The sequence below is a fragment of the Mixophyes fleayi genome, chromosome 3 (genome assembly GCF_038048845.1).
Source record: "Mixophyes fleayi isolate aMixFle1 chromosome 3, aMixFle1.hap1, whole genome shotgun sequence".
NCBI classification, from domain to species: Eukaryota; Metazoa; Chordata; class Amphibia; order Anura; family Limnodynastidae; genus Mixophyes; species Mixophyes fleayi.
This window is the reverse complement of record NC_134404.1, coordinates 48,541,843-48,554,673: the sequence shown is the minus strand read 5'-3', so window position 1 is coordinate 48,554,673 and position 12,831 is coordinate 48,541,843. Positions and strand designations below refer to the sequence as shown.

General features: G+C 46.7%; 1 protein-coding gene across 2 annotated transcripts in view; it reads right to left on the bottom strand.

The window, feature by feature from the left end:
• Positions 1 to 640: 640 nt before the first annotated feature.
• The window catches only part of ADAM17 (ADAM metallopeptidase domain 17), a 64,913-nt gene continuing 52,722 nt past the window's right edge, over positions 641 to 12,831 (bottom strand). For both annotated transcript variants that reach the window (XM_075201454.1, XM_075201455.1), the window contains exon 20: positions 641 to 1,848. In XM_075201454.1, the coding sequence (XP_075057555.1) occupies positions 1,504 to 1,848 (345 nt within the window). In that variant the 3' untranslated portion in view covers positions 641 to 1,503. The remainder of the gene's footprint in view (positions 1,849 to 12,831) is intronic.

The window sequence follows — 12,831 nt, the reverse complement described above, 5'->3', positions numbered from 1 at the left end:
TCTCTCTGCAGGAAACTTACTACTTTTTATTTTTTCAAAAGCTCCTTACACTCTATGGTTTTGCCGATATAGCATCACACAAGTAGCTAAAAAATAAAAAAAAATGGCCAAAATTAGTTAATATACATTTGTCCTTTGGCTGTTATTACGTATGTATAATTTCCCCTGTGTCATGTGACTACCATGGCAACAAGATGTAGAAATTCCCCCCTGGCCCTCACGGGACATGCTGAGAGCTGGGACTTTTTCTTTAAGTCAGACCAGATGCATGCGTAAAAAAGTTCTTCTCATGCCATTTCCAAAACAAGCAACCACCACTGCATCCCATCCCATCCCAACAGACCTCCTCCACCTCACCTAAACAGCTGAAGCGAGGCATGAAAGAGAGGTTGTGTTGCAGAATGCACTGCACTAATTCCTCTATCTCCTCTGATTGGTTGAGCTGTGTAACCTCCCTGTAGTGAGCAGAGGTTACATGAGAAAAATGCAGCTATTCCCTTTCTCTGCTTGCAGATGATAACCCAGAGACCGCCGGTTAAGGCTCATCAGACCACCTGATGCCCACCACTGCTCTAAGGTATAATATACATACATTAAACATCGGGCTCCCAGCTTTTGAGAATAAACACATTATTTAACATTTATTTCTTTTTAAGTAAACCAGGCACATAAACATGTATTTATTTATAAGTTAAACAGCACTAGTTTAAAAGTTCACTTGAGACAGGCACAAAATCATGACGTTAAATCAGATCCTCAGAACATCACAGGTAAATATAAAAGTTAAGAACAGTGTTAGGTGCTGCAGAAGAAGTGCATACCAAACAACTATAGAAAGTGGGAACACCCAATTTATAGGATGATATAATGATTATGAGAAAACGGCCTAGAAATCACGGATTCAGCCCATATATTCAGTAGCAACCAGTGAGATAATGGATGTTGCACAGTGCATTAGTACAAAAAATAAAGAGCCTGGTCTACAGGACTCACAACATCTAACGTGATAAGTCTCTCCCCTCATGACAGCACCCATCTCAGGGGCTGCTTGATGTTTTCTAGCCATTGTTTGCTTGATCTCTGGCAGACCGCTATAGATAATTTAACACAACTTGATTAATATTACAAGTACCTCAACAAAATAAAGTTCTCTTTGAAGACTTCCAAATACTGTAAACCCCACCCCATAGAAGTCTTTATTCCAAAGTATACAACTTTAAGCAATTAGCCAGTCACAACACATACAAATTCACTACTTATGGCTGTTTTTACATATGAATAGAATTTTATATCATAATAGAATGGTTTCCCTTTAAGAAGCTTTTGTTTGTTAAAAGTATACAAAACACTAAATTTGCAAAAAAATATTAAGTATATACAACATGTGGCAATCTCACAAACTGGTACACAACTGTATGGATTGTTACGTTGTAATGGTTAGTGGCTTGATTGTCTTCATGTGATAAGAGAACGATTGTCAGTGACTGCGCACACAGCTCTGTATCAGCACTCTGTCTCCTTGCTGTCCACCCGTCCCTGCCGCTGCAGTTTAAACGATGAGGCCTTCTCGCTCCTGGTGACTGGGTGGTCGGTGAGGTCCTCGAAAGACTTGGCAGGAGAACCGCTGTTGGGGAAGGGATTCTCATCAAACTGGTCTTCTAGATGTGAGTCTGTGCTGGGGTCCTCCTGGATAGTGTCCATTCTCTGATGGTCTGCTTTGGCAGAGGCAGAGTTTGGCACTACCGGCACTTGTTGCAGGGACTGTAATCGGGTAGTGGGTTGGGAGGACGGGAAAGGCTTGACTATCCGTACAGGGGCTGAGTCCATACTGCTTAACATTTCCACATTCTGTCAAGAAGAAATACACCAAGTCAACCATTTGTGGTAGAGAACAACATTCAAAGCCTTATTACCCTATTTCAATTGCTCCACAGCTGACATTAATAATGACTTCCAAGGGACAGACAATATAACATATGGGTATACTTATTGAAGGATTTATGTTGCTTGTATCTCTAGACTCTTATTTATTTTATATGAAAACTGCAGTGATGTTGAACAGGTAAATAAGAGGATTTATACTTACGATAAATTTCTCCGATTCCATCTGGGGATACTGTTAACCATGGGGTTGAGTAGGGTAGGGAGGAGTTTGGCACCTAAATAGTTAATTTCCAAGCTGCTGATAGGCCCCTCCCCCTGCTAACCCCCACAGGAACTCATTTTGATTAAAAAGCCCCAGGAAATAGGCTAACCAACCAAGAACACACAGAAGAAAGCAGAAGGGAGGGATTGCAGTGTCCCCCAGATGGAATCAAAGAAATCGATCGTAAGTATAAGTCCTCTTTTCTCTTTCATCCATCTGGGGGACACTGCTTAACCAATGGGGACCTACTAAAGCAGCCCCCTTGAAGGATGGGACTGCTCTAATGCCCCAGCACGTAGAGCACTATGGCCAAATGAGGCACCCAAAGACGCGAAGACATTGCATCAGTAAAATCTTGTGAAAGTATGGACCGAGGAACAGGTAGCTCTCTGCATAACTGATCCGCTGAGGCCCCATTCCATGCAGCCCAAGATGCCCCAACAGAACTGGTAGAATGGGCAAAAATACGCTCTGGCCCAGTCGGTTAGCATTGACATAAGCTTGCTTAATAGCCAGAGTAAGCCACTTAGCAATAGATTGCTTAGACACTGGCCATCCATGTCTAGAGAATCAAACAAGATCAATAAAGAAACTGTCCTATGAATCTTGAATTTTTAGTTCTCTTGACATAAATTCGTCAAGCCCTAACCACATCCAAAAATCTCATGTTCCCTGTTCCAGATCCCTGAGGATGGTATGTGAACACACAAACCACTATTTTCTGGTATAGATGAAAACCAGACACCACTTTATGTATGTACGCCAAATGTGGTGATAATTGGACCCGAAACTGGCTTCCTAGCCTTGATAAGGGTATCAATTACCCTGGAAGAAAACCCTCCGGATTTCCACAGACTGGCTTCAAAAGCCATGCCAATAAATTCAATCGGCTAGATCCTGATGCAAGAACGGTCCCTGAATCAGAAGATCTTTTCGAAGGGGTAACCAAATACCCAGGTCCACTGTTATAAAAGAACTTCTGGATACCAGACTCTTCATGGCCACGCTGGCGCCACTAGAATAACTGGCCAACCTCCCTGCTTGACTCTCCGAAGGACCCTGTCAATCATTGATATGGAAGGAAACAGGTAACCTAACTTGAAGTCCCATGGCATTGTCAACACATCCACCGCTACTGCTAGTGGATTTCCTGCTCTTGCACAAACTCTGTGATAACATCCTCCACTGATGATACAACTGCAGATGGGATCCTGTCCATATGTTCAACCTGACCCACTGGAAACACCTCGAGTAAATCCTGCCATAAGGAAGAGTCTCGAAAGATGCCACCATCTTTCCTAACAGCTTCATACAGCGGAGAACAGGCGGCCTCCTGCAGGACAGAACTTTGTTCATCCACTCTTGCAAGGACTTTATCTTGTTCCCTGGAAGAAAAACTCTCTGGCATGCTGTCCATTATTAGTCCCAAAAATGACATCCTTTAGCAAGGTATCATTTATGACTTTGGTCGGTTCAAGAGCCAACCATGCCTCTCCAGAACCTGAACAGTAAGCTGAAGATGTTGTTCCAACAACTGCTCTGCCTTGATTAGCAATCGTTTAAATAGGGTACTATTGGTACCCCTTTGGTATGAAGACGGGTCGCCATTACGCCATAATCTTCGCAAACACCCTTTAGGTTGTTGTAAGACCAAATGGAAGAGCCCCAAATGGATAGTGAGCCGAGCCCACCCTGAATCTGAGAAGCCGTTTCCACATTGGAACATGGAGGTAGGCGTCCTTGATGTCTATCCGTTCCATGACCTGACCCGCCCCCAGACCGTTGATGACCGATCTCAAGGATTCCATCCGAAATAAGACTACCTTCAGGTGAAGATTTAGCTGTTTGAGGTTCAACACTGGCCTGAACAAACCGTCTGGCTTCTTGACCAAAAAGAGGTTGGAATAAAACCCCTGCCTCTTTTGGTCCTCCGGCACCTCTACAATAACTCCCTGTGAAAGTGGCATATTGACACAATGGAGCATTGCCTGTCTTTGTGTGGATGGCGGGGCAAACTGGTTACCAACAACCTGTGATGCGCTGGCCCCACCAAGTTGATCATTTAACCTTTAACCAAGATTCCCTGACCAATTTGTCCCCTGATAACTGTGCCCACTGCTCTCTGAACAGTAGCAGACGACCCCACTGCTAACAGAGGATGGTGGGAGTCATGCTGCCAATTTACCCGGAAGCTTGGAGGAGGGGCGTCCCGAATAGGAGGAAGAGGTTGACTTTCCCCGAAGAGATTGTCTCCAACATCTAGAAAATCTAGATCTGACGTCAGACCTCTGCCAGCCACCCCCCCCCCCCTCCCCCGAAAGGGCTGTCTGAAAGAACTAATCCTCAGAGCTCTAGCCTTGGAGTATTGACAGGCAAGGAGGTATTCTTCCCCCCCAGTTGCCTGCGAAATCCAGGAGTCCAATTCTGGACCTAATAATATTCCACTAGCGTAAGAAAAGGATTCTAACGATCTCTTAGAGTCCACATCCGCATCCTGGGGCCTCAACCATAGAGTTCTTCTGGCTACTACAACTGTAGCCAAAATAAGAAAAAATGGATGCCGAATTATGGGCCGCTTTATACACATAACCTGCCGCTTCCTTCCGGTGCCTAGCCAAAGGAAGCTGCTCCGAACCCTGCAAAGTGGATGTCAACTGCCCAGCCAATGCTTTCATCGGTCTGGCAACCCAAGCCATTGAAAATGTGGGATTGAAGTTTGTACCAGCAGCTGTAAGACCAACTTCAAAAAGTTTCCAAAATTACGGTCAGACGGATCCTGCGAAGAAGCTGTTCCTGGTACTGGCAGTGTAGTCTGGCAGACTAACCTCGCCACCAGAGTATCTACTCTTGCTACCTGTTCCCAACGGGCCATATCTTCCTCTTGCCGAGGATATAATGACCCATACTTCTCAGGCATATCAAACCTCTTTTACGGCTGTTTCCAAGACGTCTCTGCAATCTCTCTCAAGTCTGCAGAGGGGGGGAAACGAATCGCCTGTTTAGAAACCTTCTTAAAGAGAGACCAGTCTGAAGACCTAGCCTCTTCCACATCCACAAATCCTAAGGTCTGACGTACTGCCTTTTACAAGGTCGTCCATACCTTGGAACCTAGAACAGTCCTCCGGTTCTACCAATGAAGGATCAGAGTCCTTTAACAATTCGCCTTCTTCCTCAGAGGATCCCTCTGATTCAGACAAAGACAACAGCGGATTTGCTGATCTATGTCTTTTATCCCTAGGTAAATGTCTAGGATTTCCCAGCAAATGGTTTAACCGAACCAAACCTCTAACCACTGCAGACCATCCAGGGTTCCCCGAAGGGGGTGAAACCTGAGATGCCAGGGAAGGAGTGTGTCCTACTGAAGAGGGCAGAGAACCTATCTCCCTAGGACCGCCGGATCTAACGGAGGCTACCGTTCCAGAGGTAGAGGGAAACACCGCAGCTACCGCTGGAATCTCAGCAGGCTTAGATAATAGCTTAACCAGGGTACCAACCCCGTGTGAAAGCGGACACCCACTCAAGAGGATCTGCAACCCGACTGTAACTGTTTTTAGGCAGCGCCACAACAGGCATCGCAGCACAATCAGCACAAAGCACCCTTAGGATGTTCACCAGCCAATTTAGTCTTACATTTGGAACAGGTAAAATACTTGGCACGTGTTGCTTTACTTTTCTCAGACATTTTAAGCAAAAAAAAAAAAAAAAAAGTCACACACAAGAAAAGAAAAGAAAAGAATAGGCACATACCCACAAGATATTACACAGAAAATACTAAGTAATCTACGAACAAGTCAAAAGATTGTATTTCTGCCAGTGAGAGAGCTATCATCTCTTATAAAATTAAGCTCCTCCCCATATGTGCCCACAATATCTATACCTCCCTATCTAGTACATAGAGAGTATAATAGTATTTTTCAGAGAGCTGCCTGTCAGCAGCTGCAAATCCTTCTCAGAATGGCTGCCGTCTCCGTCCTCTTCGACATTTGGCGCCAGAGGAATCTCCACATGCTCCTTCAGCGGGGGGAGGAGGATTCTGTTCTCAATTCCCCTTCCGCTCTGTCTCTGCTTCTCTGCAGTAGCGATTTTTACTTCTCTGTTAAGTAGAATCGCCTATCATACGCTAAAAACATGACCCAGATAGCGCTTTTTACAGTGCGGCCAGTTACCAAGTTCTCCCTCCTCCTTCACCGAGGAGGGAACTTGGTGTGCTCCATCCTCCACCATGGTCCCCAGGGACAGCAGGCGTCCCGGCGCTCCCTGCCCATGCTGAACCCTGCAGCAGTGTGACAGCGGTCTTTTTGTCACACATTTTTATTAGAAAACAAAGCTATCACACAGCAAATAGAATAGGCACATACACACCAGGGGCCTGATTCATTCGTGATCTTATCTGATGTTTTTTGCTTCTCTTAAGCAAATCCACTCTGTGCATGCTCAGAAAAGTGAGATAAGAAGTAAAATCCACTGCGTATGTGAATAATTTCTTAAGTTAAGATGAAAATCCATCTCAACTTCACTCTTATCTCTCTGTTTCTTCTTAAAAATAAGCATCTTAAATTTTTGCACAAGATAAGATTACTAATGAATCAGGCCCCAGATATTTGCACAGAATAATAACCAATCTTAAGAAGCCAAAAAATAGATTATAACTCTTATTACAGGAATACTCTTATAAAATTATGCTCTTCCCCAATATGTGCTCAACAAATCTATACTTCCCTATCTCACAATTATAGGGAGTATAGAAATAATATACTTAGCCGAAGAAGCCTGTCAGCAGCACTTAGTTCTCTCATCAGAAAATGGCTGCTGCTTCCATTTTATAGGCACATATACACAAGATATTTACACAGAAAATACTAACTAATCTATGTACAGGTCAGATTATAGCTCTCTCATTGACGGAAATACTATTTTTTCTTATAAAGATTAAGCTCTTCCCCCAAAAACATGCCCAGAATCTATACCCTATCTACATATAGAGAGTATAAAATATACTTAACAGAGAGAAAGAAGCCTGTCAGCAGCTGCAGACTTACCAGTATGGCTGCTGTCTCCTTCCCCTCGACTCCCTTTTGGCGCCAGAGGGACCTTCCGACTTCCCCATCAGTAAGAGGGAGGGGGGGGGGGGGGGGGGGTTCCATATCTAACTCCCCCTTTGCTCTGTTCTCTAGCAGCATGTCAGCGATCTCTACTTCTTCTGTTAGTAGAGTCACCGTTTATCTCTGCCATAGTGCCCCACATGCAGCGCTTACACTGCCCGGCCAGACCACAAGTTCCCCCTCCACCTTCCTAGGAGGGGAACTTGGTACGTTCCACCCAACGCCAGTGCTTCCAAACATTGCCCACGGGGACTTACCGGAGAATCGGCGCTCTCTGACAGCGGCAGCACCGGTATCCTGTGCAGCGCGACAGCGGTCTGTACAGACCACTTGTCACACTGTGAGAAGCCCTCACAGTTTCTTTGAAACTGTCAGCGGGAGCCGTTCAGCTCCCTGCTGGCAGCTGCTTCTCAATGCGAGTGTGCTTTGTATTTACAGAGCACACCCATCTGTTCTATAAAATAAAAAAAAACATTTTCAAATAAAATAAAAACCCGTCCTGCAGTTATTTTCAGCCCACCTACATTAAACTGAGTTCCTGTAGCGGTTGGCAGGGGGAGGGGCCTATTGGCAGCTTGGAAATTAACTATTTAGGTGCCAAACTCCTCCCTACCGTACTCAACCCTATGGTTAAGCAGTGTCCCTCAGATGGATAAAATGAAGAATATAGTGTGAAGATACGTAGTTCCCAAATCACTCACACGGTATTAGAGGAAAAATAGAAGGATGATTTATTCTGCATAACAGGATTAAATACAGCACAGCTCCATTAACTATAGCAGGTCCAACAAGTTATGGAAATCAGTTCAGATAAATCCAGCGAGATATGATCCACAGCAACTCTCTGGCAGAGCATCACCTCTTGGCCAAAACTTAATCACACAAGTCCAGCTTACCGGGTAGCCTCTTTTATAACCTCCTAATCCCCCTTTGGGATCTGCCTGCCTAGTGAAGTTGCAAAAGGTCTTGATTGGTGGGCTGTTTACACTATCCAGCACCCTCCTCTACCTTCCCAGGTGTCTTCAATCAGGTGACCCCCTACTGGGTCTGGCTCCTGGCTGGCTGTAGAGCTCACTAGTGGACAATAGAGAACAAACAGAAATAACAATGATATCTTAATTCACTTAACATCTGAGTGTTCCCTGTGGAGGTGGAATTTAACCCCTGAAGTACTTTTTCCAAGGATATGTTATAGATACCTCACTGATACTTCCTGATAACAACATGGCTGAAAAGTGCAGTTCAGGTAAGGAGTAGATTAAGGGGTTGTAACATCCTATACCATGCCTGTTATTTTACATTCCTCCCCCCCACTTTTTAGTCCATGTCCCCCGTGGTGAGAGACACTGGCTGGACAGTTCCAGAGGAGTGATGAGGTTTGGAGTCTGGTTCCAGCTGACGAGACAAGCCATCCGTGTTTCCGTGAACTTTGCCCTTTTTGTGAGAGATGGAAAAGTTATATAGTTGTAAGTCCAAGCTCCATCTCAGCAACCGTCCATTGTCCCCTACGGTGCGTTGTAACCAACTAAGGGGATTATGATCTGTGACCACCGAAAACTCGCGCCCATATAAGTACGGTTGCAACTTTTTGAGAGCCTAAACTATGGCCAGGCACTCTTTTTCAATAGTGGCGTATGCTATCTCACGATCAACAAGTTTCCGGGAGAGATAGGCCACTGGGTATTCACAACCGTCCTCCCCTACTTGACTCAAGACCGCTCCTATTCCACAGCCCGAGGCATCCATTTGCACAATGAGACGTGGACACATAGCGAGCCACCCCCAGCCTGTCTAACAGCTCATCTACCCGGGGCATGGGATACGCGTCTGTCACCGTCACTTCGTTCAGTTTCCTATAATCCACGCAGAAGCGTGTACTCGGGTCTTTCTTGGGCACGAACACCACACTGGCCGCCCAGGGACTATTGGATGGTATAATGACCCCCAGTGCCAGCATTTCATCTACCTCTTTTTTGATCATGTCAAGCACCTCGGGACTCACTCGATACGTGGGTTGCCGAATAGGCCGAGCCTCCCCAGTGTCGACATGATGGGCCACTACATGAGTGCGCCCAGGCCTGCTGGTGAACTGAGGCCGCTCTACCTCCAATACTCGCTTCATCTGTTGAGTCTGGGCTCCTGTTAACTGCTGGCCTATGGGCACCGCCTCCACCCTTTAGTCCTTTTTGGTTGCTGCGAGAATGTCGGGTATGGGGTCAGTCTCGGGGTCGTCCATAGGTGGGCAGCAGATTGCCACAACCCCTATTTCCCTGGTGACGTACTCTTTTAACCTATTAATGTGATAGGAACCCAACCGCTTCCCCGTTTGATCTAGTGCTATAACGTAATCTACCCAACCCTGTCTGTCCACTATGGTATAGGGCCCTGCCCAGGTCGCCTGTAATTTGTGTTTTCTGGCAGATACGAGCACCATCACTTTCTGTCCAACTTCTAACTCCTCCTTTCTTGCTACCCCTGGTTGTAATAATGGCGCTGCCGTTCCTGCGCCCCCAAAGTATGGTCATGAGCGAGCTGCATCAACCTCTGCAGTCTATCCCTCATTTGTACCACATATTCCAAGACTGGAACCTCAGGTTCCTGGAATGACCCTTCCCAGCTTTCCCGGACTAGGACGAGAGGTCCCCGTACCCTTCGAGCATATAATAACTCAAAAGGAGAGAACCCGGTAGAATCCTGCGGCACTTCGTGTTACGCGAATTATAGCTGCTGCAATGACTTCTCCCAGTCTCCCCCCTCCGACTCCGCATATGCCCGCAGCAACTGCTTAAGGGTCCCATTTAATCTCTCGCAAAGACCGTTAGTCTGGGGATGGTAGGGGGTTGTGCGTAAGGAATGGACCCCAAGTTTGTCCCATACTGTCTGCAAGTCCCCTTGAAATTTACGTCCCCTGGTCGGTGACTACTTCTTAAGGGAATCCTACACGGCTAAAGATATCCATGAGAGCCTGTGCAATATGTTCAGCATCTATGGATGCTAGTGCCACTGCCTCGGGGTATCTAGTCGCGTAGTCAACTACGTTCAGGATGTAGTTCTTCCCTGTTCAGTTAGGTTTCTTAAAAGGTCCCACAATGTACATGACTACCCTCCTAAATGGCTCACCTATGATGGGCATGGACTGTAGGGGGACCAGACGTGGGGTTCCCCCGAGGCGTTGGCATACATCCGATGAGGACCTATAGTGTTTGACCTCCTGGTTAACTCCAAGCCAGAAGAAATGTCATAGCAACCGGGCACGGGTTTTACGAACCCCTAGGTGGCCAGCTAGGGGGATGTCATAGGCTAGTGCTAGTAACCGGCGACGGTACTGCTGGGGAACAATCAGCTGTTTCCTAGCCACTCCTGGCTCTAGAGGGTCAGCCTTGGCGGGTACCCGGTACAACCACCCTGCTTCCCACATGATCCTATCTTCCGGAGGTCCCCAATCTGTCCTTTCTGCCACACTGCTGAGACCATCTAAGGATGGGTTAGTCTGTTGGGCTTCCCTAAATGCAGTCCTATCTACCTCCCCCAGATTCATTTCAATGTCAGGTAAGTCTGGTACAGCATTCCTCACTGATAGAGGTTCAGGTGGTGTGGCAGCTGATCCAACAGGGACTTCTGATGCTGGTATGGGTGGGTCCTCGGGAGCTGTCTCCAAAGCCTGTGCTCGACTCCATGTGATAGCTCCCACAAAGTAACTGGCCAGTCCACCACCCAGATCATTCCCCAGAATAAAGTGGGTAGGTAATCCATCCAAAAGTCCCACATTCACCTCCCCCCGATCCCTGGCCCCAACCTAAATGAACCCTGGCCATGGAGAGAACTGTAATCTGGCCTCACGCCATCGAAATTTTGATTTTCCGGTTCTTTAGCCATTGATTAGGTGGATTCAACTGGGCCATATCACTGTAAAAGAAGTCCCGGGGTCCCTGCAGTTCCTAGCCATTCACTTTTATAGACTGCAGGTGTCCCTTCATATTTGCAGGGGTAGCTTTCCCGATTGCTGCTACCACCTCCACCTGATAGACTACATCCTCCCTCTCTGGCGCATCAGGATCGTAGTACCCCTCCCCACCCTCGATGGATGTTCCTTGGCACACTGACACTCAGGGCACAGCTGGTCTCAATCCAGAGAACGGCCTTCCTCCCCGTGGGCAATTTCTTTGTATGTGTCCTGGTTGTTGGCAAGTATAGCACCTCCTAGGGTTGGATACTGCTGGACCACGAGGTCTGGGCGCACTAGAGTGCATAGCTGGGGTACGTGGCGGCATGGGGCGTGATGTGTCTCAATCAGGTTGGGTCCTTTGAATAGTTGCCCATTCACCTCTGCTAGGTCCCCTCCATTGGGGATGGTTTGCCAGGAATTCATCGGCTAATGCTGCTGCTTTCTCTGGGGTAGTGGGATTTCTGTCCACCACCCACTCTGGAGCCGATTTATTCATTAGCTGCTCCAACATAAAGATGTTTTTAATGTCTGTTAAGGTTGTGGCTTGCTTCCCTTCTAGTCACCGATTACAGTTTCTTTACAATAAACTGCTAAATTCCGTATAAGAAGTGTCACCGCTTTTTACCATGGTTCTGAACTTAGTGCGGTAGGATTCAGGCGTGACCGCATATCGAGACAACAAAACTTTCCGAATCTCCTGGTAGTCTCTTCCTTGCTCTAGGCTCAGGGCATGGTATGCCTCCTGCGCTCGGCCCATCAAACTAGGTATCAAATATTTTGACCACTCTGCCACAGTTATATAATGCATTGCCATCATGGACTCAAATACCTGAAGGAGAGTGTCAATGTCCATGGCCGATTCCACAAAGCGTGGTACATCGTGATATCCCAATCTTGGCGTTTGTCTTCCTTCCAATACTGACACTGATGCCATTGCAGATACCACGACCGGTCTACCCAGCGCTGCTCCCAATACTGCTGCCCTCATGTGCGGCAGCTCCTGGTCCAAGTACATCCAACCAAATCTGCAGCCGTTCTGTGTTGCCGACAGCTATGGCAGCTGCCTGGTTTGTCATCCCCCTGGTTCTATTACTGAGATCCCCTGATGGGTCCTGAACCGTGTCCTCCTCATCACCAGGGTTTTCTATGTCCCATTGGGCCAATTTTTCGATTAGGGACACCCTGGTATCCATTGGGTTGATTTCAATTTTTTTTGCCTGACAAAGTTCCAGCAGGATTCCTTTCTTGGTGTTTCTGTATGTTTGTGCTGCTGTCTCCATTCTCCTGTTCCTTTTTTAATTCCGTGCTTGTTACCGAGTGATCCCACCGCTTGCCACCAAATGTGAAGATACGTGGTTCCCAAATCACTCAGACACGGTAATAGAGGAAAAATAGAAGGATGATTTATTCTGCAGAACAGGATTAAATACAGCACAGCTCCTTAACAATAGCAGGTCCAACAAGTTATGGAAATCCGTTCAAATAAATCCAGCGAGATATGATCCACAGCAACTCTCTGGCAGAGCATCACCTCTTGGCCAAAAGTTAAGCACACAAGTCCAGCTTCCCGGGTAGCCTCTTTTATCACCTCCTAATCCCCCTTTGGGATCTGCCTGCCCAGTGAAGTTGCAAAAGGT